This window comes from Chaetodon trifascialis, chromosome 4 (assembly GCF_039877785.1).
Source record: "Chaetodon trifascialis isolate fChaTrf1 chromosome 4, fChaTrf1.hap1, whole genome shotgun sequence".
NCBI classification, from domain to species: domain Eukaryota; kingdom Metazoa; phylum Chordata; class Actinopteri; order Chaetodontiformes; family Chaetodontidae; genus Chaetodon; species Chaetodon trifascialis.
In genome coordinates this window covers 4,247,447-4,273,830 of record NC_092059.1, presented here as the reverse complement: position 1 = coordinate 4,273,830, position 26,384 = coordinate 4,247,447, and the positions used below count along the sequence as shown (strand labels likewise).

General features: G+C 40.7%; 1 protein-coding gene across 1 annotated transcript in view; it reads left to right on the top strand.

The window, feature by feature from the left end:
- The first annotated feature begins 1,835 nt into the window (after window positions 1-1,835).
- The window catches only part of oca2 (oculocutaneous albinism II), a 49,047-nt gene continuing 24,498 nt past the window's right edge, over window positions 1,836-26,384 (top strand). The window contains exons 1-14 of the mRNA XM_070960926.1: window positions 1,836-2,049; window positions 3,803-4,054; window positions 8,804-8,899; window positions 10,197-10,394; window positions 10,671-10,728; window positions 11,760-11,832; window positions 12,434-12,591; window positions 12,684-12,766; window positions 14,130-14,283; window positions 17,160-17,231; window positions 17,901-17,966; window positions 18,623-18,679; window positions 19,947-20,071; window positions 22,013-22,151. Coding sequence (XP_070817027.1) covers window positions 3,813-4,054; window positions 8,804-8,899; window positions 10,197-10,394; window positions 10,671-10,728; window positions 11,760-11,832; window positions 12,434-12,591; window positions 12,684-12,766; window positions 14,130-14,283; window positions 17,160-17,231; window positions 17,901-17,966; window positions 18,623-18,679; window positions 19,947-20,071; window positions 22,013-22,151 — 1,521 coding nt within the window. The 5' untranslated portion in view covers window positions 1,836-2,049; window positions 3,803-3,812. The remainder of the gene's footprint in view (window positions 2,050-3,802; window positions 4,055-8,803; window positions 8,900-10,196; window positions 10,395-10,670; window positions 10,729-11,759; window positions 11,833-12,433; window positions 12,592-12,683; window positions 12,767-14,129; window positions 14,284-17,159; window positions 17,232-17,900; window positions 17,967-18,622; window positions 18,680-19,946; window positions 20,072-22,012; window positions 22,152-26,384) is intronic.

Genomic DNA, 26,384 nt, shown 5'->3' with positions numbered 1-26,384 from the left:
CTCTCTGTTTAAATATAACAGTTGAATTTGAGTCATTTATGTTCTTACTGAAAATGCTCAACTGGAAACAACAGCTTGACTGATGAAAGTAACTTCTCGTCCCAAGAGACCTTTTTCTGAGCAGTCAGCAGTTTTCACAAGTTTTCTTAAACCCTCTGACCTTTTTTTGTCCAAGCTGACTCCCCTGGCCCCACTTTGAACTTGCCTTTGCACAAAGACTGCAAATAATTTCATCATAATTTACATCCTCTTTTAAAGATATTTAGGCACAAAAATTGAAAAAAAATTGAAATTGAAAAGGCTTCGAATGAGGTTTGCACCAGCACTTTTTTGGAGAAGCACATTATCTGTTTCACACATAAAACAAGAGAATAGTGATAACTAACAACCATTCAGAGAAAAAAGGAACATTTCTTCTGAAAAAACAGGCAGGGGTTTAAGTTTTCCTTGAAGCCTCTCTGTCTCTGACCTGTCTGACCTTTAGGCACCTTAAAGCTGTGGAGTTGACTCACCCTGTTAAAGCGAGTTAGGCTCAGCGGCTTACATTTGACCCCCTCCCAACCAGATAAATCAACATCAATCTCAGTTCACAAAAAATGTGATGGGCGTGAACTATTGGCCATTTTTAGAAAATATGTCTGATGTTGCAGGAAACATCAGTTGAACTGTAGAAATCAGGAAAAGGATAAAATCAGCAGTGGTCAAACTCTGATAAATAAGTTGAAACTTAGGGGTTCTACCCGTATGCTCCCCCATGTATGATTTTACCTAAGTCCAAGGACTGTCAAGAATGTGCATCTTAATTATTACTGTATGATTATTATTTATTATTAATTGTATCATAATTATTTTTATTATTTGTTTTTTTTAATTGATTTCTTTTCTTTTCTTTTCTTTTCTTTTCTTTTCTTTTCTTTTCTTTTCTTTTCTTTTCTTTTCTTTTCTTATTTTTCATTGAGTGTATTTTGCTTGTTACTGTCAGGTTTGTTCTATTTTCTTAAAATGCTGACTTGAACTCGTTTGCAATGTATGGATCTGCACACTGGCTGTGCATTTGTAAAGAAAAGTCAGCCTGGAACTGCCTGGAAAACTGGTCGGGATGCAGAAAAAACCCCTCAAGCACCTTCAGCTGAAAAGAGAAAGTGGCGGAGCTGTTTCAAGATGCACAATGAAGAGGTGCTTGAACAAGAATGGCCTGTGCAGTCGAGCCGGCAGAAAGACGCCGCGGAGCAGCTTCACCACGTGAGCCTCATCCACAACTATCACAAAAGACTGCAAGCCATCTCCGATGCTGAGGGAAACACCCAGCACGAAGAACGAAGGGAAAGCAAACTTCTGAACGGGGAACATTTTGACTGATGGCTCATCTTTTTCATAAGAACGGTACACATCTTGTAAATGCTGCCAGGGGTATTTTGATTCATGAGTACTACTGTGAGCTGGATGCTTTGATGGCCCAACACTGACATCTCCACATTACATTTTTATGAAATTCTTTCTTTCTTCTTTCAAATGTGAAATTTCACTTCAATTTTGGACTAAATTGTAGTTATTTAGTTCAAGAAGCTGTCAAACGTTCTTTTCACTGGTGGATTTGAAGTGCAGAGGATGGGGGTGGTGGGAGGAGGCGGCTAAGAGGCTTGGGGAGTCTGGTTGTAAAAAGGGGAGAAAATGATTGAATGGGAATGTTTGCTGCTATTAGTGGAGAGAAAATTGTGCCACTCCCCCCCCCCCCTCCTCCTCCTCCTCCTCCTCCTCCTCAGCTCCTTCAGACCCAGGCTGCTCCTCCTTTGCTGGGGAGCACAGGAGAGGAAGAAACACCTCAGCCTTTCTCGTCTTCAGCCATCGTGTTCAAATGTAACAGCAAATCTAAAACAGCACCAGTAGCACAAACACGAATTTCTACACGATTGTCTACATGAATTATTTGTGACTTTTCTGTCGGATGTCCATTGGTTAACATCAAGCTTCATCATCATCACCATCATCATCATTGTCCTTCCTCATCCTTCCCATCACCATCATCCAGAACTGTCTTCGTCTTTAAAGGTAAGTCTGATAACTTTCATTTCTGTCTGTCGCTATATCAAAACTTTTAATTTAATTTAAAGTTTGTACATGATGTTTGCCTCAGTTCCTTTGCATTCTTCCTACTGTAGATTTAGTGTTTCACAATAAGGGCTTTGTTTTAGGCTGTTCAAACATTACGTCGTAATACCACACCACAAGAGCTTTGTAAAAATCCCTTTCATTCCACTTATATCTAAATGGACGTGTGGTGGACAGATGAAATGTTATGTTTTTTCAGACATTACCTGATACTGAAAATCAAAAGGCAGGAAAAAAAATACACTTGACGTGTATAATGTTGTTACGGTCTTTGGTTGCAGTGATTAACCTCCTCTAAGGATGCCTTTGTCTTACTCCCACTACACTTGCTGAATGTTTATCTTTACTTGCTGTGAACGAGCGTGGAAAAGTCTGCAGGCAGGATGTCGTAAAAGCATCATTCTTCTGTCTGATGAGCTGCGACACAAGCGATGGACAAGGATATTATGCAAGGTGTAACGAAAACACCAAGCAGCGCTGTCATTACTCTGAATGCCAAAAAACAAAAAAGGAATTAATGAGAATTTGAGAATTCATTGTGTATTGCAGAATAACTAACTGTAAATAAGAAATCGGAGTAAATGAATTTAATACACGATCAATGGTGCAACTTTTAACCTTTAAGATGCTGTGATAAGTATTTTTAAATGGATCAAATTGTGATGTGTTATATGAAAGGGCTTGCCCGTAGTAGTTTTCGTTTTCTGGAACTATTCCTGTACATTGCAGGAAGGATCAGTTATGTGACAGGACTGCAGTCTCACTCCTCAAAGAGGTATTATCACGGAGGGCTTAAATGTCGCACGTGAGTTCATGTTGGCCTTCATGTGAGCAATAATCCCACTGAATTCATGCAGCCTTTGGGACTGGGACGACCACACGTCTGCTGTAGCTGACCTCATCCACTGACCTCACACTATGGTTTATGGGTGTCGTGAATCACTCCGCTTCCGTCTGTGTTGCTGCAGCATGGCGGGGGTCGAAAACACACTTCACAGAGGATGTGTCTAAAATCAATTCTGATACTTTACATGTACAGTATATAACTCATACTGTAGTGTGATAGCTGTGAAGTTGCTGCGAATCAATATTTTCATACATGGGTCACATGACTACTTTTGTCAGAAAGGGGTCACTTGTTGACGAACCTACAGAAAGTTACCAGCCAACTCTGCGCTTCCTCTTAGCTCTGTGGAGCCTTTTTAGCATCTTTCAGCTCACTGTTTTGGTTTTCCTGCTGGCAGTTTTTCTGTTTTGGTTCACTCTCGCAGCTCTCATAGCATCAGCAAAACCATCTGAAAACCCAATGTACATTACATGCCCAGCACCAAATGAAGGACAGGGAAAGTTAGCATAGAGCTGAACATAGTAGAGTTAAGCAGCTACAGAGCCGGATATTTCCCTCAGGAGTCGGTGGAGAGCAACACAGAGCTAAAAGAGAATATTTATATTGGACTTACATTTGCCAGGTGGCCATTAACACAACAACAAATGTATGCTAATGTTGCTCTGTGACTGCTAGGTGTGCAAACAGGCAACTATTTGCCAACACGTTCGCCACGTCAACTTATAAGACCAGCGTTTTTTTCTGCTGCCCCCAAGTGGCCACAATTAGTTATTGCAGGTTTAAGTGCTGAATTGACCTACTTTGAGATACTTGCTGAATCAAACTCTGCCTCCTTCTACCTTCCAGCAGTCTCAACATGTATTTGGAGAACAAAAGCAACCTGGACATTGAGATGTCTCAGACGTCAGCCCAAGGCCATTCGAGCAGGAACAGCCTGAGGACACCAGAGGCCGTCGCAGGGAACTTTGGGGGGCTGCGTCTTCTGCAAGGCATCTCAGAGAGGAGAGACACCCAGAAGCTACAGCAGTCTGCAGTGCTGCCCTCAGGACAGTGCGTCATCCACACTGAGGGCTTTGTCCCTGTTCGCCAAGAGGACGGGTATGTCTACTGAACACGTCTCTGCTCTCTCATGGTGGCTTATTGTAAAGATATCTCAATTAATTGGTGTTTTATTGATTATTAAGAAAGCTGCAGTGGAGGGTCTAACTGGTTGAGCTCAATGTCAATGGACTGACTGAAAAGACTGGCTAAGTGGCATCCTGGAATACCAAAGGAAGAACACCAGCCAAAAACTAAATAAACAAGCATCTTAAGGTTATGCAAGTGCACCGGACAAAGGCTTAAATGTTAAGGCTTGTGAGTTATTGTCAACAAAAATATGGTACCTCTGGCCATACTACATTATTGAACACAATATCACACTAACCTGCTGCTTCTCTTTGGAGTCTGATGTCAGCTGGCTGTGATGATGATGATGATGATGATGATGATGATGATGATGATGATGGTTTGGGTCAGTCGCTCTGGAGCAGAGCTGAGTCTTTGCAGGTGTCAGTTTTTAAAGGACTGTTCACAGTAGCTGGTAGTTTCTTTGCAGCTCATTGATTTCATGTTGCAGGTCTGGAGCTTGAGGTTCACCTCTGATACTTGGTAATGTCCACCATGAAGGCCAAATCACACAGACACTTAACATCACGTCAGGTTTTCCTTCATCTGTATGAATTATTCCAGACTAACTGACCCTCTGGAGCACTTTTGCTGTGTCTGGTGTTAGCAGCTCCACAGCAGCAACAAGGCAGTCCTTCACAAACTCTCCATGAATGAAGTTTCAGCTTCTTAGCATAAAACTTGCCTGCGTAACACTGTCTCTGTCAGAATGTGGTCTCAAAGCTGCTTGATGGGCATCCAAACTCCGCCGAAGAGCGTTAGCACTTGCAGCTAATCCAGTTTAGCATGTTTGTAGCTGTAATGACGCTCGACATTAGCCTTCTTCGTCACTGCGAGCCCCACAAACTAACTTAGACACACTGGCTTGCCTTTTGCTGAACAACAAAAAAACAAACAAACAAACAAAAAAGTTTGTTCGTTTCCCTTGGAGAGCGCGACACTCCATATCTACTTCCGACATATTGACGGCCGCCATGATGCCCTGACGTAATATCAACTGCAACGACTGCGTTGCATTCAGGGACGCTCGAAAAACGATATCTCTACAATTCACACCGTAATCTTTGTTGCTGGAAAAGGTTTTTCAGGAAGCAGTTTTTTTTGTTTGTTTGTTTTGTTTTGTTTTGTTTTGTTTTGTTTTGTTTTGTTTTGTTTTTGTTTTGTTTTGTTTTGTTTTGCTTTCATTGTTTTGTCTTTACTCATTTGCTGTGGATTTGACCAAATTAATTGCAGCTTGACCTCCAATGAAAGTGTAATGTATCTCAATACATAAATCATACACAAAAACTAGACTCTATATTGTTTACTTATTTTCAGGTCAGAGCATAGCACTAAGAGTTTGTATTTGTCTTTAAAACTGCTATAATCAATATGTCTATATTAACAATTTTGTGTAATGTTAATGGGGAAGCTTGTAGGGACAAACCAACACAATAATTATCACAATCTACAATTCTCCTCTGCTCTATGTAGCGTTTTAGCATCTTTCAGTTCATTGTTTTGGCCATACGACCTTCTCTAAGCTCTAAAAACTGACTGTACACTAATTTTCCAACCCCACACAGCAGACAGGCAGGCTGGAAAAATAATGGAGCATTTAGCATCTAAAGAGACAGATTTATCTCTTAAGAGCTGGTAGAGCCCAAAACAGAGCTAAAAGGAGATGAAAACCATTTGCATGTATCATGTGGTGAGAGACATGACTCCAGCTGAACGCTAATGTTGCTCCTGGCTGCTAAATGTGTAAATAAGCTACTGTTAAAATGTGATAGTACTGTGTTTCAGGGTTGTGTTTACAGCTTGTTTCTGCTGCTCACAACAGTCCAAAAATAGTTAATGTGGGTTTAAAGTTTGTAATTTAAGGTTTTATGTGAATAATTGGTTGAGAGTTCACATACTACAAGTTTTTGTTGTGTTCTACTCTAGAAAGAGATTAGCGCTCATTCTCTCTTCTCACCGGGTTTCCTGGAGTAAAGACATACAACAGTTTAAAGACTTTGAACCACACATGCAGAATCACATTACACATGCCCCGCTGGTTAAATCTTCCAGGGGATGTATGAACTTACGTGGAAAAGACTGGAATTTTCTTCTAAGGTATAACTATTCACCCACACACAGACTTATGTGTGTGCGACTGTGGGTGTGTATCTCAGTCACTCAGGGGGGTGCTAATCTCAAGCCCGTGGCTGTGACGTCATTGGGATTAACCTCGGGAATTTGTTGCTTCATGAACTCATGAAGTCAAAGTTGCACATGACAAAGAGCGTACTACAGCTGACACTGGTGTGTCTGCTGCACAGCCCTGTGGTAGGTCAGATTAGATGTTTTATTTTTAAGCTTTCGGCACTGATGGTGATGATAACTTTTTATGTCTTGAGTGGCAATCAGGTGCTATAATCCCCAAGTTCCTGCAGATTAATCTTGACACTTTGACACACATTAAAAATGTGGACAGATTAAACAGGTAGAAGATGTTGCAGGGCACACACAGCATCTATCATGTCTTCAATAAAACAAACAACCATAAGAGAAAACAAAGAGCTACTACGAAAACTGACACAAATGGACAACTGAGAAAAATTAGGAAAACCTACCAAACATGATCATAAGGTCGACAAATGACAATGAGCTCATTTGGACTGAGATTAGTAAATTTCCTCTAAGAGCAAAACCTGCTCACCTGCGACATATAATTTCCTTTTAACAGTAATAAAGGCTGTTAAACACTTGAACTTGATTGCATTTGACATGTTGAGAATTTTCTTTGGCTGATTAGCTCATACCTCAACAGAAGGAATGCTGCAGTGGTGGTAGCTGTCAGGTTATTGTCTGGCTCTTTCAAAATACCTTTGAACACAGGCTTAATGGACTGTAGTGTGACTGTAGGGCTCACTTACTGAACTTAAAGATTACTTTTAATGCTAATCAGATTTCTAGATATTTTTGCATCTTTGTCATTAATCAATCTTTTGAAAATAATTTGAAAATATTTTTTTCAACATTAGATGTTTTCAGATTGGAAATAATGTCAAGCACTATAACCTTACAGGAGGTGAGAAATAAGTTGTAGCTCTTCAGTATGTGATTAATTCCATTTTTCAGTTTCATAGCCCACAACTTGCTGCTTTGGTTCACTCTCACTGCTCTGGTCAGCAGCATCATGGAGCAAAAGCTCTGATAAGCCCACTGTAGCTAAAAAAAGAGTGTGAATATTGGACTAACATTGGTCAGGTGGTCAGAAAGATAATAATGCTATGTATATAAGCTGGGTGTGCCAATAAAAAGCTTTTTGCTAAAGTCAGCATTATCAATTTAAAAAGGCATTGTATACTGTGTTGCCTGTACAGCTTGTGGCTGCTGCCCCCAAGTGGCCAAAAAAGAATCCTCACTTAGATAACCAGAAATAGAAATTAATATCGTATTATGAGCCCATACTGTTTTGGTATAAGAGAACTAGATAAGTAGAAATGAGGAATAACTCCTTTAAAACATGACCTAATCATCTGTTGGTCAGTATTAATCACAATGACTGGCCTTTGTGCGTGTCCTAAAAAGACCACTGCATAACTTCTATTTCCAGCTTCAGTTTGTGCTTTCTGGGCTCGATATGCTTTAAGCACTCCTCTGGAAAGTCACATCGAGGGGACAGGATCAGAGTCATGTCAGGCAAAGAAGAGGGGAGAAAACATTTGTAGACATGCAGTAAATCTCTTTATAGTTGTATAAGAGTATCTAAGAGGATTAATGCAGAAGACTTCCATAATGTAATCTAGTCTTTTATCCAACACCCTCACCACATTCATTGATTCAAAGCCTCCAGCTGTCTGGAGCGTGTTTGGTAACGCCTGCCAGACTTGCCTACAACAGTAAGGCATTATGAATTACTGAATTACATCCCCAATACAACAGAAAGTCAACACAAACCAAACCAGTGTCCAGAATGTATTTAAGCTCAACCCTTTTGACAGCCAGAGGGTAAAAACCCTTCAAGATTATAAGATTAGCAGAGGGGGACCTTTAATTTTCAGAAAGATTTCCATCTAACAGTTTTGGCTCAGTGGGTTGGTCTTCCATTACATAATGACTCTCATGACGTCTCCACTGTTGTCAGAGTAATTGCTGAGATGACTGTGAGCTTGATGAAATACTGGATTGGTATTTTCTTTCTTTCTTTTTTTTTTTTTTAAGTAAAAACAACCATTAATGTGTCAGAGGAGGACATTGGCACTGCCTCTTAGGCACTTTTAACATGTGTGACTGTGTTTAGCTTTGAAAGACAGGGATGAAGACAGATATAGAGTGTGTGTGTGTGTGTGTGTGTGTGTGTGTGCATGTGTGTGGATGTGAATGTTGGTTGAGACCCAGCTGCGATGCTCTGAGGGCAGCAGCCTGCAGGAGCCCCTGGGATGCAGTGCAGCGACGGGGCGACAAAATACACTTTAATGATCTCCTCAGGTGTCGAGTCACCAGCTGCTCACCCACCTTTCTGCCATCGGTGGGTTACAAAGGGTCTGGCAAACTGCTTTAACTGGTAACTGACAGCTGTGTCGTGACAGTGGAGAGAGTTTCTACTGCAGCCAAAGCTCACAATTCTGTTTATCAGGTTGTGAAAAGCACAGATTCATTATTTTTTATTTTTTAACTCATTATATTCCATCACTATTTTTTTTTTTTCAGGCACAGTTTCAGCGTGGTTAATATTCTCAGAGGAAAAACAAATTCAGCCAACCTTACAGAGAGGTCGCCTCTGCTGAGATTCTCTCAAGATGACAGGTAAGTAATTCCTCACGCTGCAGACTGTGAGCTAACGTGATGCCTGAAAGTATCCAGCATTCAATAAATCAATGAGACAGTGTGAAATAAAAAAGAAGAAAAGGAATGTGCAAAATATATGAATGAAAATATACTTAATAATGATTTGTAATAATGAAGTAAACGATCAAAACTCAACTAACCCAACTTACAAAATGTTATTTAATATATGTATTATTATGTGTATTATTTTTTATTTATTTTTGCTGCAAAATTTGGATTTCATAGTATCACTTTTCATCATAGTGGTGTTGTCACCAGTCATGGCCCCGCCCTCTCTTGAGCTAGAAAGCTAAACAGCTGCTACCAAATTTAGCTTCAGGTAAATTAATTCTGAATCAATCAGCTTCAGTCTGAAAACAATACACAGACACACGCCAGTCTTTGTATTTAGCTCCACAGGGCTGACCTCCTGAGCTGACCTCGCTGATGCTGGTTGGCATGTGAGCTTGGCACCATCATCATCATCATCATCATCATCACACAGTGTTAGCTGCAGCAGCTAGCAGGTTAATTCAGAATTAGCCTACTTTTTCCAGCCTGTTCAGTCCCTCAGAGAAAGACTGCGAAAAATAAAAAGTTGTTATTCTTATTTTCTGTTTTTTCTAGCCAACAGGCTGTCTAATTAGCGAGCCCGCTGGGCAACGAGGGGCTTCTGAAAGGCGAGGGGTTGAGGATTGGTGACACCTCCACCATCATTAAAAGTGACATTATGAAAAGTGACATTATGAAAAAAATGTGAAACAGGCGACAACAATTGGTGACATTTCATAATAATAAGCTGAGTTACAGTCGCTTCCTAAATCCTTCAATAATTTATTGGCACATTTACATATTCTACAGAATTTATTCATGTGATCATGAGAAACCTGTGTTCATTTCCTAATGTCTTTTTTTAATTTATTTAGTACACTTGGGGCTCCCTAATCTGATCTTTACTGAAGCAGTTTCACAGGTTGTCTGACTGGAATTACTTGTGTGTTTTTGTTTTTTATATTCCAGGCAGAATCAGAATGACATGCTGCCAGAGTCATTTAATGAAACGCTCAGCTTATAACATCACTGTACAAGCCTTCTTATTCAATTACAGAGTAGTACAAAACATGTAATGAAATTGTGGTTAAAGAGTGCTCCTGGTTTACAGACATGTTTCTGCTGCTTAGTCTTAGAAACATTTTTCAATTCAACAGTTTATGTCCACAGCTGTGTTTATTTTGGCTGATGCCCAGAGAGCTGACGGTGGTTATTTTTTCCCCAGTATAACCTACATGACCCTACATGACCCCAGCTTCGTCGGAGGCGAAGAGCCTTGGGACAACAGCTCCCTAGACCTGGAGAAGAGGTGCCGGCTGGGCAGCGAAGTCACGAGCCTGTCCCTGTCCCGCTCCAGCTCCTCGGACAAGAGCGACCCTCTGGACAACCTCAACCTCAGCTTCAGACTCACCAGCAATATGAAGTGAGACCCCTCGTGTTGTCGGCAGAAAACTGATCAACTGGAATATGTTATATATTGTTCACCCTCAAAGTTTTTTTCCTTTTAACCCCTCATTATGAAGCCATGTCTACTTTCAACCCCGTCTATTATTTTGGAGAGCAATATTCTTTTCTGAGAAAGCAAACTATAAGAAATAAAAGTTCAGAAGATTATAGAAAAGTCCAAAAAATAAACAGGATTCTTTGGAGAAGAATTTATGTTTATTAAGTGACTGTCTACTTGTTTTGTGCTTTTCAGATGCTGTTTCAGAGCCTCCAAAGTTGCCACCATTTTTACCATCGTTGTTCTTTGCAGCGTAAGTGGACGTGTCCCTTCAGATTATCTCACGTTGGTTTAATAACACAAAAAAAACTTAACTTCATGTTAAAAAAAAACCCTTTGTTTTTCTTTATTCCTATTAAAACAGTAGCAAAACATTTAGTAAAATAAGCCAATTTTCTTTCTTTTGGACAGTGACATTAGGAGATTGATGTGTCTGTGTGTAGTATAGAGCCACACTTACTTATCTTAGCATTAAGATTGGGAGCAAGGGGAAACAGTTAGCCTGGCTGCGTCCAACACCTCTAACACCCCGAAATGAGAAATGAAAATGAGAAATAAGGAAATGTTTGTGGTTTTAGAGGGATTTGCATGCTGGAGCCTTCTTTTGACAAACAACAGTTTATCCCTCCGCCTGTTACATCTCTGCACCGTCTGCTAGCAGCCTCACTGTGAATGCAAAAGACTTTTAAACTAAAAAACAAACTCTTGTTTATACACTTCTATTTGTGTGCCGATTAATTAGAGAAGATACATGTGATAAGATGCGTGAGCTTTGATAAAGATATTTCTGAAGCTTATAGCCAGGCTAGCAGATTTCCCCCACTTTCAGTCTTTATGCTAGCCAAGCTAATGGCTATCAATGGTTTTAGCTCCATACTTCACAAACAGACAGGCGGGTGGTATCAACTGTTTTCACCTTAAGAATGACTGTGTTTCTCAAAATGTTGAACTATTTCTTCAGTCATTAATCATATGAACCAGATGAAGCTGAACCCAGAGTCTAATTGTGCCAAATGCAGAGAAATATTAGCATTAAGCTAGTTAGCCCTCTGAGAACCACTGAGTTCTATCATAGATACAAGTTTGCTAAATTCACTGGCTTTGCTCTATGACAGGTGCTGTATGAGTGAAGTTTATTATTATTATAATTATTGTAGTTTTTAAGATACATAATATGTTTACTAAATGTCCAATATTTTATTTTTTTCTCAGTGTCTCGATTCCTCTGGTGGGAACTGTGTGGACTGAGTGAATAATATGTTGATGAATTTATTCTGGTTTCAGCTGTTCTTCAGCATGTATCCAGATCGAGACAACCCCTGGAGGATGTTGGCAGTCTCTTCAACGGACAGCTTCTGTATCCTTTCCCACTGCATCAATGTCAATGTGCATTTGTATTTTATGTTAGGTTCTGATGTTTGCCCCAGCAGGCTAATTGAATCGACAAAGAGAGGGGTGGAACATGACATGGCTGTGCTTTACTTTGCGTATAAGGGCACACAGAGACACAGTAGATTTCTCAAAATGTATTTAATCCACAGCTTTAATCAGAGTGAATGATGCTGGAGAAGATATGAGGTAGATAAGACAGAATGGTAGCAATCCTGAGAGGTGAATAAATGATCCTCACTGCTGGGTTTCGACGTGTACTTCAATCTATGAGTCGCATTCAAAGAGGGACAGTCCCATTGTCTTTATTATAAGCTGAAAATGAGTGAAGAGGAACACTGCACAGTTTATGAGATGTCATATTATAATGGAGCATTTAATTAGTTCCAAAATGTCATCTTTAAAAAATGGAAAAACTTTTCCTGTGTCCTGCGCTCGTCTTCATTCTATGATTTTAGATAAAAGAGAGTCATCTGCAAAAGATTTAGTGCCAGTCTCCTTTCAAAGGCACTAACACACATTCAACATCCACATATCCACATTTTCTCTTGACGGTGCGCGTCCCAAAGCAATGAATCTGACAGATTTTCGAGACAACGCTTTGCTGAAGCTGCAGGTGGGGGGGCCTTTCACAGGAGGGATGGTCGACCTCACCAACCAGGAGTACGTCCTGATCCAGGTGGAGCAGACCGAACAGCTGGGGCAGCGAAGGAGGAGGGCTCAGCAGGTGAGGGCGATACATTCTACTCCTTCGCTGTGTCATCTATGAAGTGTCGTCATAAAAGGTGAACTCATTTGTCTTCTGCTGTTTGTGGACAGGTGATCCATAATTGGACCATTCCTCTGCACGGTGAACGGAGTGACCAGATACTGTTGACAAAAACGTTTGAGATGCTCAGCAGGTAAATTATCTGTAATCTACTGCCATTCATGCCTTTGGTACAATTATTTAGCTCTAAATTGGGCTTTTGACCACAATATAAAGATATAGACTCCTCTTCAAACCTCGACAAGCACATTGAAGTAAGTTGCACATATTGTGCTAACTTAGCTGGCTAATGTTAGCTATGTTAATTTTTTTGTGTGTAAATCTTTGATGTTATTACAATGACATTAACTCATCTTGCAGTTGGTGGTTGGAAAGCAGTTACCCCAATGTAATATCAACCTCAACATTACTTTCATAAGTTTCATAAGTAATAATAATTTTCATTATTTTGCTTTGACCTGCACATCATAAACAGCTGTTACTTTTACTTGAGTAGGTTTCTCAAATGGTAATTTTCACTTTTAGTGGGAGGTTTATGTAATTTTTATTCTTGCTGGAGGGTGGTTGCGTTTTCTTGAGAGAGCTGGAGGGGACCTTTTCTTCACACACATCCACTGCATCCCAGATGGTGTTTTCGTACAGTATTTTCCTGCGTTACCAGAGAAAATACTTCAAGGATGAAGATTAACTGGCCAGTCTGGCAAATGTACGTCTGATTAACTTTCCCACCCCAGATAAAAAGTGGCATGCAGCTGCTCGGCTGTGTTTCTATAAGGCTTCTATCAGAGACTGTCTCCCACAGTCCTGAGTGGTGCTGTATTTTTGAAAACTAAAACATGAGTCTAAAATATGAAAACACCCCCCCCCTTCATCACCCAGTGATTTTTATACAGTCCCTATAACAAAACATGAACACTTGTACAGTATAATGTAACCCCGTACACTGGCCCTCCTCTGTGAGGCTTCTTATATACAATCTTCAAACAGAAGAAATCATTTTACAGTTAACATTAGCTTTATTCATTTCTACATCTGTTGCACAAGAAATCCTTCTGTAGCTACAACAGATCTTCTGAAAGTTGTTAAAACTGACAGGATGCATAAAATCCTTCACAAGATGCAGAATTTCAGATCTGAAAGACATAATTCCCCATCGAGGCCCCCTGGTGACAGAGAGCTGAGTCTGTGTATCCAGATCTCTTCTGAGCACTTTGCCTTCACTGCAGGCTGCCATTACTTCCTCTAACCCACTATCTCATTTCTAATAACATGCTTATTGTCTGATTCAGCGCTCGGCAGTCTGTGAATTTATGCCACATAATGTCATGTATTGTAACACTGGAAGTGTTCATGGTATTTTCTCTCGGCTGCTGGACACACAAATATTACACCACAGATTTCTGACAGCATTTTCCAGCTCAGGCACTGAAAATGTTCAGTGAAAGGAAAAAAAACATGCGCATCATTCTTGCCTTGATGCTTCCTTCCCCGCACAGTGATCCCATCATCATCACGATTCAAGCCTTCCTGCAGGATAACGAGGTGGTGCCATTATCCATGACCCACCAGTCGCTCTACGTCAGTGTGGAGACACAGGTGGCCATCGCTGGAATCATCCTGGCTGGGGTCTACGTTCTCATCATCTTCGAGGTAAAGGGTCTGTGATGCAGGCGGTTGATGAACGAGTTTGTTTTCAGTACAGTATCTGCTGCCTTGTCAGACATGTGTAACACGTACAGCAGGTATGACAGCACATGAAGCTTTGATATCACCCACATCCAGAAATAAACTGTACTGTATTAGAGGTGCTGACAGCCATGGTAAATCCTCACAACTGTTTTCATTTTACTTGATTAGACCTCTCATGAGTGGGTGTGTACACACTCTTCTGTTTTGTTGTACCATGGATGTGTGGAACTGGTAAGACTGTTCTCACTGAGGATGTCACAGCACAGGTATAACCAATAATAAGATGAATGATGGCTGAATGCCATTTAGCCCTGTAACCCAGCAGGTGGCGCTGTGTTGCAACACCAGGTCACACTGAATAACATCCCATCGCTGTCCCAGCTTTTGGGTTTGAATGTGTGATGAACAGCTCGTTAATCCCTAATATGGGTCAAGCTTCTAAAATACTACAGCCTACATTTCCCACAATGCAATTCGATAACATCTTCCATTAGACCCTCCCTGCCTAATAAACCTCTTTCAAGTGCCGCAATTCAGGGTAATGAAACCCAGTTTTAGATAAGCGCACAGATTTTTTAACTTGAACATGGCTGAATCTGCAGTCACCTGACCGCCCTGTGATGTGAATGTTTGCATGTAAAAAACACACGTGACAAGAATGCGAGCGGCATCAGAACGTGAACTTTGGCGACCACGCACGTCCCTCCAGAGCTCTGCATGACCTTGACCTGAGATCAAGTCTAATCGGCCACAATAATGGAAAACGCCTTTGTAACTTTAAAGTGTCATGTTAATTCAAAATACTAATCAGCAATAATTAGTAGATCCTTTTTTTAGTGCTCAGGTCAATAAGTAAAATTAATTAACATTTAATGCCTATGTTTGTTAAACTTGTGTTTGGCATGCATAATATTTATTTATAGATTGCAAATTAGTTTTTAGATCATTACCATTAATGTAATTTATTAACATATATGCAAGAGTTCATTGACTATCAGTCAGTTGATACTCAGTGATCTATTAGATGTGGAATAATGACTAATTTTCTCACATAAAAGTCAATAAAACTTTGACGTGTTGCTCACCAGCTTCTCACCTCACTCAGACTTGTTTAGCTTTGAGCTCACAGGAACTCTTCTGTAATTTTCATTCATTTACAGTCAGTGTTTGGTTTTAATTAGACAGGCTAATCTCCCCGAGCGCGACAAGGTGTGAACTCACTAAGTTGTGTCGGCAGGGGCGATGCTCTGGTGTGAAAGTCAGCAGCGATGACAGCGCAGTTACACTCTGTAAACGCTCTCGTGTGTCATCTCTGTTACTGACAGGGCCGCTCGCAGAGGCTGTAATTGAAAGTGCGAGGGATTGTCTCCAAAGTAGACAAGCATGCAGCGCATGGCTATTCAGACATCAGCAAGATGTCATCTGGCTTCAGCTCTGTCAGGTCTCCATTTGCCAGTGCCTCCCTCCTCTGCAGAGATTTGTTTTTCTCCATTAAACTTTACTTTAATGAGTGATCGCATAAGCTTTCTCTCACTTTTAGGATATTGGGATTTTCTGAATGATAAGTTCAAACAAAGGGATCTCTCCATGTGTTGGTAATTGGACACCAATTTTCTCATTTTTAATGGGCACTTCAGTGAAATGTCCTTACAGAGGTCCGCAAGAGAAGAATCACAGCATGGTTTTCATTTTGTCACTTTTGACAGAGGCTGAGGCAGGAAAAGGGGATGCTTTTGTTCTCCTTTATCTATTATCTGAACAGATGTATTCAGACAAAGAGAAGTTTCTCAAAGTCTGTAGACTGTCTGAGTTATTATTCATCTTGAGTGACGGGACCCAGTTTAGTGTTGAGTAGTTCAGCGAGGTCAGTTTGAACTGAAGACGATGATGATGTTGTTCTCATCAAACGTTGCCCTTTTACAGCAGACAACAGAATTAACTTGCAGCAAATCTCTGTTTTGCCAGAATAAATCTGCCAATAAAACTGCCTTATATGATACAAACGAAATAGGATTATTTTTTTGATTCCATTTAGGTCAAGACAAAGGTCATAGATCCCACTTTCTTCTTCATCATACCCATAAAGTGACCTACTTTCCTGCAATTTATTGCGCTGGCATGAATGTCAGCGGAGCAGCTCTAATGCCTGATAACACATCCGTGCTTATCACAGACAATTTTTAATAATGGGATGCATCATACGTGCGGGTAGTGACGGAGGCTGGTGGAGGAGGGTGTCTCTTAACAGCATCATGGAGATGTCTGTAACATCTCCTTGAAGTTCAGCATTTCTTGCTATTTCACACAGAAGAAAATGACAGACCATCATAGAACTAATGGAGCACAAGCCTCAAACAAGATTTTTTGACTCAACTTTTCCTGTTGCTGCTTCTGTTATTCAGACAGAAACTTTGACAATGTCTCTGTAAAATAAGGGTCTTCACTTTTAGATGCAGTACAGGACATCAGGCTTATTTATTAACAGACACAAAGAAGTGAATATAAAACATTTGCATGAGAAAGACAGTAATATATAATTAATGTAATATAAATAAGGGCTGTAGTTTGTTGCAGTGGCTATAAAGTTATCCACTGTTGTGACTTAACCAGAGGTAATTAAGACTTTTGACTTCAGAGTAGAGAATTTCACATTCCTCTCAGATGTAAATGGAGAATATTTGACTTCATGTGTCTCAGGCCTGATTATTCAGTTTGTGTGTGAATGTATTTGTATTGCATGTGAATGATTATTAAAGAGGGACTGAAACAGACTGGTTGCATCTATATTTAAAGGGTGATATTTAAATATGTTTCTGGTGAATCTCTTTGATTTTCAGATAGTGCACCGCACTCTGGCTGCCATGTTGGGATCTTTAGCCGCTTTAGCTGCTCTGGCTATCGTCGGTGACGTAAGTCTCTTTCACTCCTCTGTTTTACCGAATCATAAAATAAATAACAGAGAGATGCCTACAGCTGTTAGCTTATCTAGACGCTGTACTGCTGTGCCAATCTTCCAGCAGTTTTAAGGAGCAACAACAGCTTTGAATAGGAAGCTAGTTTGCTAGCTTAATAGCCGTAAGCTAGCTATAGCTGCATTGGTGGCGAGTTGAAAATATCCCTTTATGTGCAATAACCTATTTGCTTCTAATACGTCCTTTTCATTTGTCAGTATTAAAGATATCACATGACGTGTGTGTTGAACACAGTCGGGCTGTAGTCAACTTCTTCCTGGTGGACTTTCAAAATCAAGGCATTCAAAATGGCTGCCATGTAAATTCAGCCACTTCTTTTTTGCTAACAGAGGAATATATAGCTTGGGGTATTTATCATTGCCCTGTGTTCACATACTTATCTTAAACCCTTCCAGTTCCCAATAATCAATTAATAGCCAGGGAGGAGTAATATCAGTACTCAAAAACAGTTATATCAAATACATTAGTTATAGTACTCTATCCAATTAAGGATCAATGTATGTGACACTAATTCACTGACTCATTGCTTTTTGCTTTTTCCTCACAGATCTCATCATTGTCAACGGAACCCTGTAAAATCTAATTGTTTTCTTTTATTATCAACAGCGGCCCAGTCTGGTGACGGTGGTGGAGTGGATCGACTATGAGACGCTGGCTCTTCTGTTTGGCATGGTTAGACTCTGAAGATGTTTTTTAATCCCCTTTTGGGCAGTCTGGTTTGATTTTACATAGAAAAATATTATTATTATTATTCATTTTACATCACCATCTGACATCTTAACTATAAATATCAACTGACTATATAAATCATATCTCTTAAAATAAGTCTTAAAAAAGACTGAATTTTATTCAGATCATTCTTTGCAGACACATTTTTCAAATTTTCTTACAGAATATCCAGTTCTCATTATTCTCATAGAAGATAATTCTGCCAGAGCAGTGATATCTAAATTTCATATGGATGAATGACCACAGATGGCAGCTTCCTTTGGACAACTTCCACTGTCAGCAGCTGCCACTGAAATTTCCATCTCATTCTGAGGAAAACAGCAGAGGGACTTTCTGAAAATATTCCAAACCTGGAGGCAATGCATTTCACATATTACCATGTATTTATAGGTGCTACAATACACTTATTATTATTGTTATGTATGATATAAATTCAGGTACTCAGGTGCTGGAGGTCTCTGTCTTATTGACCACCGTCTCCTATGAGAGCGCCATCTTGTGGTCTGTGGTAACTATTTTCAGGGTGACATATAATCTTGTTACACACTGAAAAAACGTCTGCTTGTTGTTTTTAAAGAAATGTGTGCTGTTTCTTCCAGATGGTACTGGTGGCCATTTTTTCAGAGACCGGCTTCTTTGATTATTGTGCTGTGAAGGTGAGTGATGATGATAATGATGGGCCCCAGTGCTAACACACACACACACACACAAATAAAAATAACAAATGCAAATGCAAAGGATGAAGAATGTACAACATTTTGCACATAAAGTTATATGGCACAGTTATTTTAAGTTTTATATCTGAGTCATGTACTAAAGGGATGTTGAGTCTGTGAAAATAGCTGCAAACTGGCCTGATGGAGTTCTCCCAAAGGCTTTGAGCTATTTCTGAATACAAATGACATGACCAATATTTAGGAAGACCTTTGTAATATAAGACCACCTCACAGGTTTTGATGCCTATCTTTACATCGTGACTCAAGGGGACATCACTTTAATAGGCTGACAACACATTTTTATTTTGTTTTGCGGGGAAGATCAGAAAACTAGGCCAATGCTGTCTATTGAAATGAGCCACATTTGTTAAATATTTATTTAAAGAAGAAGAAATTCTGCCAGTATGAACTGATAAACATCACCTTTAAACTGTTTATTTCTTATCTCGTAGTTACATGCAGTTATATATGTGTTCAGACATTTAAGGTGGTGCCATACTCCACAAATGATAGAGAAAACTCACATATGTTACTCTCCGCTTGAAGATTAGACCTTCATCCTCTCTGTATGAGGTGCAGGTTTTCCCCTCGCAGAAAAACAGCTCTGGGATGCTCAGTTTTAATCCTGAATATTCTGTGTGGATGGTGAAGGAGGGCGAATGCCTTTGTCCTTCAGGTACAGTAGCACTCAGACCTGGAGAACAGAGGGATCGTGCAGGCTCATGAATTTTAAGCGTGATTTGGACAAGGGCAGGCACTCCAAATTAAAATACCTTCTCTGAGAAGAGCTCAGCAGCTCTGACACGTCCTGCTATAACATACAAAAGGTGGCCATCCTGAGCTGCTCCCATGGGGTAAAGGCTGGTGTATAAGCATTAAAGACTGAGTGTGAAACTGTGTGTCATTCAGTAGCATATGGCTATTTTTGTAATCTGAGTATGCTACCCTGCCAAGTGCTACTAATGGAAAATTACGCATTAAAGTGCTCATTTATGATATTTCACTATGATATTCTTGAAGCTCTGACAGGCTGAAACACATCTCAGAAGTGTCAGAACTCGTCCTCAGCTCACTGATTACTTTGCAGGGTGGATTTAAAATCTACGAAAAGTGACTCACTCCTACTGTGGATGCATCAAGACATCCACTTAATAGGTTGCTAAGTGCCATTAACACTGACTTGTTGTCATTTTCCTTCTCTCTGCAGGCTTACCAATTATCCCGAGGAAGAGTGTGGCCAATGATCATCATCCTCTGTCTCATCGCTGCCATTCTCTCTGCTTTTCTGGACAATGTGACCACTATGATGCTTTTCACCCCCGTTACCATAAGGTATCACCATCTGAAATTTCCATCCATTCATTATCTATACCTGCTTATCTAAACTAACACTGGGCAAAAGGCAGATTCTTTAATAATGAACCTAATTAAACTGCATGTTTTTGGACACTGCACCAACGCAGTATGTTATAGAAACAGCTAAAAAATGTCTTCCAGCATGCCTGATGTGAATAGCTCTACCAGGTAGTGTACTCATCTGCAGCTGGACATCCAGTAGCTGTGTAGTGTGATTTATTAGGAAATCAATACTCAATAATCTGACACAGTGTTAAGCTTCCAGACATACCTCCAGAAAAAATAGCTACACCTTCTGAAATATCCAGGACTTTCTTGTTGTCTCATTAAGACATCTGCAGTCATCAAGCCATTGCTATATAAATTAATTTACTTTCTTGATATTTTGGGGACCAAACAGCCAAGGCACCAGGACACAGGTTCTTGGTTTGGAAACATTAAATTTATTTCTCTAACCCCCCCCCAAAAAAAATTTAACAAAGGCAAATGAAGACCACCAACTTAAAATAGGACTAACAAAACAAGATGCAAACTGAACTAATAGACCTCAAAAAATGAGGCATGAGGGAGCATATATACTAAAGGACTGAACCAATAAACAAACACAGGGGCCACTATACTAAACAATAAGTCAAACTCAATACAAAATAACCCTGATCCCCCCCGTGCTGTCAGAGCAGTTGGTCTGGTCCTTGGCTTGGGCCTCTGCATAAAGTCAGGCTCCACCCTCAGTCCCATCTTTTGTCCAAACCAGGAAGAGCTCAGCAGGTAAGCAGCAGGTAGACAACTCAAAAGAAAGACAAAGGAATTAATAACTTAAATCACATGGCACTGTGACAAACGATGGAAATTAGATGTGCTTCAACAAACATATGCCAAATTGCTAATAAAACAAATTCCCAAATCAAACTTTGTGTCATATGTATTGAAGTGGCTGCAAATGGAAACAACTTAACATGTGGTGATGTGGCTGAGTGTGACAAACTTAATTGTGTGGCTCTGGCTGGAACCATCACAGAAATATACCTCAGAATTCATAGTGCTCTTATGCTTGTATGGTTAACAAGGAGCTACGGCTAGCAGCCGGTTAGCTAACCCCTCATGAAATGGCACAGATTAAACAAAGCAGATAAAAGTGTTAAGCAGTGAGCATTAAGGGTGCTGGCAGGCTGACTTTGTTACCTGGGACAGATCTAGGCTAACGGTTTCCCCTTGTTTCAAGTCTTTGTGCTAAGCTAAGCTAACCTAACCGGCTGCTGGCTCTGGCTTTGTATTTACAGTGAACCTGATTATTACCCAATCAGGTAATGCAAAAATGAGGATTTCTCATCAGATACGGAATGAAATGACTGTCTGTAGCCTTTTACTTCAGGTTTTGGTAGCTTTTAGCTTAAAGTTGCTGCATCTAATCAGCGATCATATCATATCCAGTAACCTTACAGTATACTGGTGACCTGCTTTCTCACAAAAGCTGAAGCACACATTTCATCCCTAAAAACAGAACCACTACACAGCAGCTGCAATTTAGTGCAGTGCCTTACAAAGCGGCTGCATGCGTGCCGCCCACCTCTTTCTCTCCCTCATTGTTAGGGTCTCTATTTTCTGTCCTTGATTTGAGTTCTACAGTAAACCATTATTATGTTCTCAAATTTGCTGTTGCTGCCAGAAGGTCAGAATAGAGATGATATTTGACTGGACAGAAATTAGACAGCCGATAAACATAACACAGATCCGGGCAAAACCGTGCTCTAATCTATTACCCAGCCAGCAGGGCAGATACTCTGCACAGCCCCGATGTTAAAGGACCAATGCTTTCTATCTTCCAATCTCCTTTTTATATTCCTGCATTTATTTCTCCCCACCCGTCGCAATCTAATCGGGGCTAAAGGGCTTTGCTGTCTCTGTCTGATTTTGCAGGTTGTGTGAGGTGCTTAATCTAGACCCCAGACATGTCCTGATTGCAGAAGTAATCTTCACCAACATTGGAGGGGCTGCCACAGCTGTCGGAGATCCACCCAATGTGATTATAGTATCAAATCAGGACCTGCGTAAAGAAGTAGGCACTTTCACAGCTCTCTGCCTAAACTTGCACTAATATACTGTAACAGATCAGCTCTGTGTAATCTGACACATGAACCAGATGCCTAGGAAAGCAAACATAATGCTCTTCATCACGTGTGTGCAACAAGAAGATGAAGAGGAAATCATTGTGTGAGCAGAGCAGATAGTACAGCACTGACAGGTGAATGACAAACTGACCTGAAATGGATTCATGTCACTCCCACCTCTTTATTTTTATCCTTTTTGTGTTGATCAACTATTCTGGAGGGCGGCAGGCAGCAATATTATTTTGATTCATGGAGTTTGGTGCTGAATTACATTTGTGTGTCATTCAGGAAAAGTCGCTAAGGTCACTGCCAAAAGATGAATTATTAAGACTTTTCCTCAGAAGTTACTGTGTTTGCATTGATGAAGTCATTGTGTTTGTATTGATTCATTGCCCTCCAGGCAGTGAAGGATTTTGTACCAGAAAAAGTAATCAGATATATAAATACAATGCAAGGTCACATTTATTTATTCATTTATTTATATCGAAGAGAGCAGCTAACTGTTATTATTCCCAACAACTCATACCGCTGCAAAGATCCATTTAACGGTATTTTGATCTTAACATTAAATCAAATGACTCCCTGTAATGTGAAAGGGATTCTGATGCTGTCAGTCCATTAACATTCATCATCCAGCTCTGCAGCTTCATGCAGCTCATTGTTGTGTTTTGGTAGTCTGCACTGAGATTTGACAGGTGGGGCGGCCATGTTGTAATGCGTCTGCGTTCTGTTCCGTGAGCCTTTCTGCCCTCTAGTGGTCAAAAAAGACTCAATGCGGCTTTAACGTACGAGCAGACAAAAACAATCCATTGCACTTCCTCGAGCAGGCCAGGATGAGTTGGCAGTCTGAAGTTAGACCTCGCCCTGCGCTTCCATGTCAGACTGCTGCCAAGAATTTGTTTTTCAAATCTGCTTTTTATTTAAAATAGTCGTTGCAAGCAAATGAAATATCAGCGCTGTCAGATGAAATCTAGTCAAGGACAGAGAAAAACAGCCCAGCTTTTTGCTCTCTACATGTTTAAATTTTCATTTGTTGTGACTTTTAAGTCGGTATTTGACCATGTTCTCTGAAATCTCTCTCTGGAGGTTGCAGTCATAAGATATCCAGCTTTTGTGTCTCCTTTCTTGTTTTACTTTTTTGAAAATATGTGTGGGTTAAGTGTAAAAGCACTGGGTACACAGTCCATATAATAATGATTTAAAAATATATTCATCAAGCACTTTTCAAGCTACTCAAAGTCACTTCACACAGCAGGTTAAATAAAAGAGAATAAGAAAGTGTACTGTAGAGTTATGCACTTTCTGTATCTCTTAAACTTTTCCAGTAGTTATGTTGCTGCAGAAAGTTTTTTTTCTAAAGCTTTCATATCCCTCATCGACTGACATTCATGATCCAATATAACATTTTACAGTGCATACACATTGAGAGGGTACACACAGTATTTTATGAGTACGCACTGTGGGTGAATGACCTGTGTTTGCTGGGCTTCACGTGTGTCATCTCTGTTCTACACAGTCTCTCCATGTATTTATACAATCGTGACCCTTATTTACATTGATGCGCAGGTGATGAATGGAGATCTAGTGGCCGTGAAACCAATTTATATTTTTGCCGCTGCCGTCATAAATCACGGGAATTAAAAATGTCAAAACGGTGGCGAAAGAAACTGTAACACCTGCCCCGTGTTACATACTGCCACTTTGGCAGTCTTCCAAACATTTATAAGATTTGACTTTAAACATTTTCACATCAGAAGCAGCACGGCGGCTCTCAGAGCTCCCTCTCCCTGCACGTTTAATTGTTTCTGAAGGCTGCGTGCAGAAAAGTCACCTGCAGCTCAGCAGCAGCTTGTGCCGGTGCGGCTTCAGTCTACTGTAAGTGGCATGTTCGTCCACACTGGAGACCCTCCGTGGGACTAGTGTGTGATTAAACGTGTGAAGGAGACACCTTCACTGTCCTGATGCAATGATGTGTGAAACCATGTAACTCTTCCTGTAGTGGATGACGTTCATCACCTTTGGGTGAGACTTTTGTATGAATCTGTGTCTTTGTACCACCAGGCTGGTGAGGCGATAAGTTTCCCTTATTACGTGTCTTCCTAAACTGATTTTTTAATATATATTTCTACATTTATGTCTCAATAATATATATTTTTAAATTAGTAATTTAAATTTTTCCAATTTTGGCCTTTTAAAAAACAAATTTTCCCTTTTTTCTTGTTTTTCTGCTTGAAAATGTTGCTAAATGTTGTAAATTGTCAATGTGCAGTCATATTAATTTCCTGATTGGAAGTCAGGAAAAACCCGTACACACCTTCAAGTCACATGGCACAGCATACCTGTATTTAAATATTTCTTATCTGTGAATTGACTTTTGACTTTGGGACTAGAATGAAAATGTCTCTGTCAGGCCAGAGGCAAGTCGTCCTCTGTTGTGAACAGAGTCAATCAGAGCAGCCCGTCGCAGTCGAAAAGGCCAACTTGTAGGCTCTTCTCATAACCTTCACTCTGCTTATACTCAGAGGGGCATGATGCTACATTACTGGAAGATATGACATTTTCCCAGCTGCTTGATGTGGCATCTGTTCACCGCGCGTGACATTTTAGCCTTTGCCGATGCAGCAGTATGGGGTCTCCTTCAGCACACAGCAGCTCCGACCACACCGGGCTCGCTGTCCGGTTTGTCTTGGCTCGACTTCCCAGGTGACAGAACCGCAGGGACACGGCAGCAGCGTGCTCGTTCAGTCATGTCTGGCCTCTGATAAGGACAGCTTGTGTGTGCATGCATGGTTTGCTCGCCTGTTTGTTTGTTTGCTTGCTCGCTTGTTTGCGTCCAGGGGATTTTTGGGAGAAATTCAGAGATAGAAAGAATGGCACAGCTGCGAGGTGTGTGTTTAGGTGATTCTGCCCCTCATCGGAGTGTCCTTGTATTTGATTTGTTACAGAGCAAAGTAGCATGGTGCATACAGAATCTCTACCTCCTTTTGGCATAATTTCACTGAGGGACATTGGTGACACTCCTCGCCAAATGCATCTCCTCCAACCTGTCGGTGCTGTTGACATTGGCTCTGAAATATGGACAAACCAGCTCACGGTTTATGGCCGCAAACAGAGATACATTACGGCAGCAAACACGCAATCAAAACCTAGATTCATGGTGATTTGCTCTCTTGTGTCTTACTGCTGAGCGATTAGGAAGATTGGAAATATGTTACAGCCTAAGATAGGGATGCAGTTCCTTGGTCTTTAGCTCTGGTCTCTAGTTTCTAGGAAGAGTTTTCATTTATAACGGGCTTACATGAGCAGCCATCCTCAACCCACGAGGCTGCCCTGAGGGTCACGGCAGATTGAGTGAGTGGGTCTCTTTGGAGGCACGAATGCAGGAGCAGTCACAGCTGTCCTGTGTGTGAGGCAATCAGGTGACATAGTGATGAAATTAGACTGTGGGACATGAAGCGAATCTCTGCATTTAATCTTCTGCACAGCTGATGAGACGTTTAAGGACATTCTTCAAACTCAAGCTTGATAGGATCCTTGATATCTTTTCAGGTTGTGAGAAAATCTTTATTTTTGTCATATGTTGGTTTGTCCTGTTCATCGTCATAGCCTGTAGAAGTCACTATTATGTGTGTACACACACACACACACACACACACACACACACACACACACACACACACACACACACACACATATAAATTACTAACTAATAGCCCAAACTGTCCACCTTAAAGGCTTTATTTAGAGGCTTTGTCATTTTGAATTGCCATGTTATGTAGCTGATGAGCGGCAAGAAGGTCGCCGGTTCGATCCCTGGGCAGGGCCTTTCTGTGTGAAGTTTGCATGTTCTTCCCGTGCATGCGTGGGTTCTCTCCGGGCACTCCGGCTTCCTCCCACAGACCAAAAACATGCTCATTAGGTTGATTGGTGACTCTAAATTGCCCCTAGGTGTGAGTGTGAGCGTGAATGGTTGTTTGTCTTGTCTGTTGCCAACCAGTTCAGGGTGTACCCCGCCTCTTGCTCGTTGACAGCTGGGATAGGCTCCAGCCCCCCCCCCCCCCCCCCCAACCCCGAAAGGGATAGGCGGTATAGAAAATGGATGGATGGATGTAGCTGATGTATATGATCTGATAAAATGGTTTTCTCTGGGAAAGATTTGCTCAGTTTTGAGGACAGCCTCA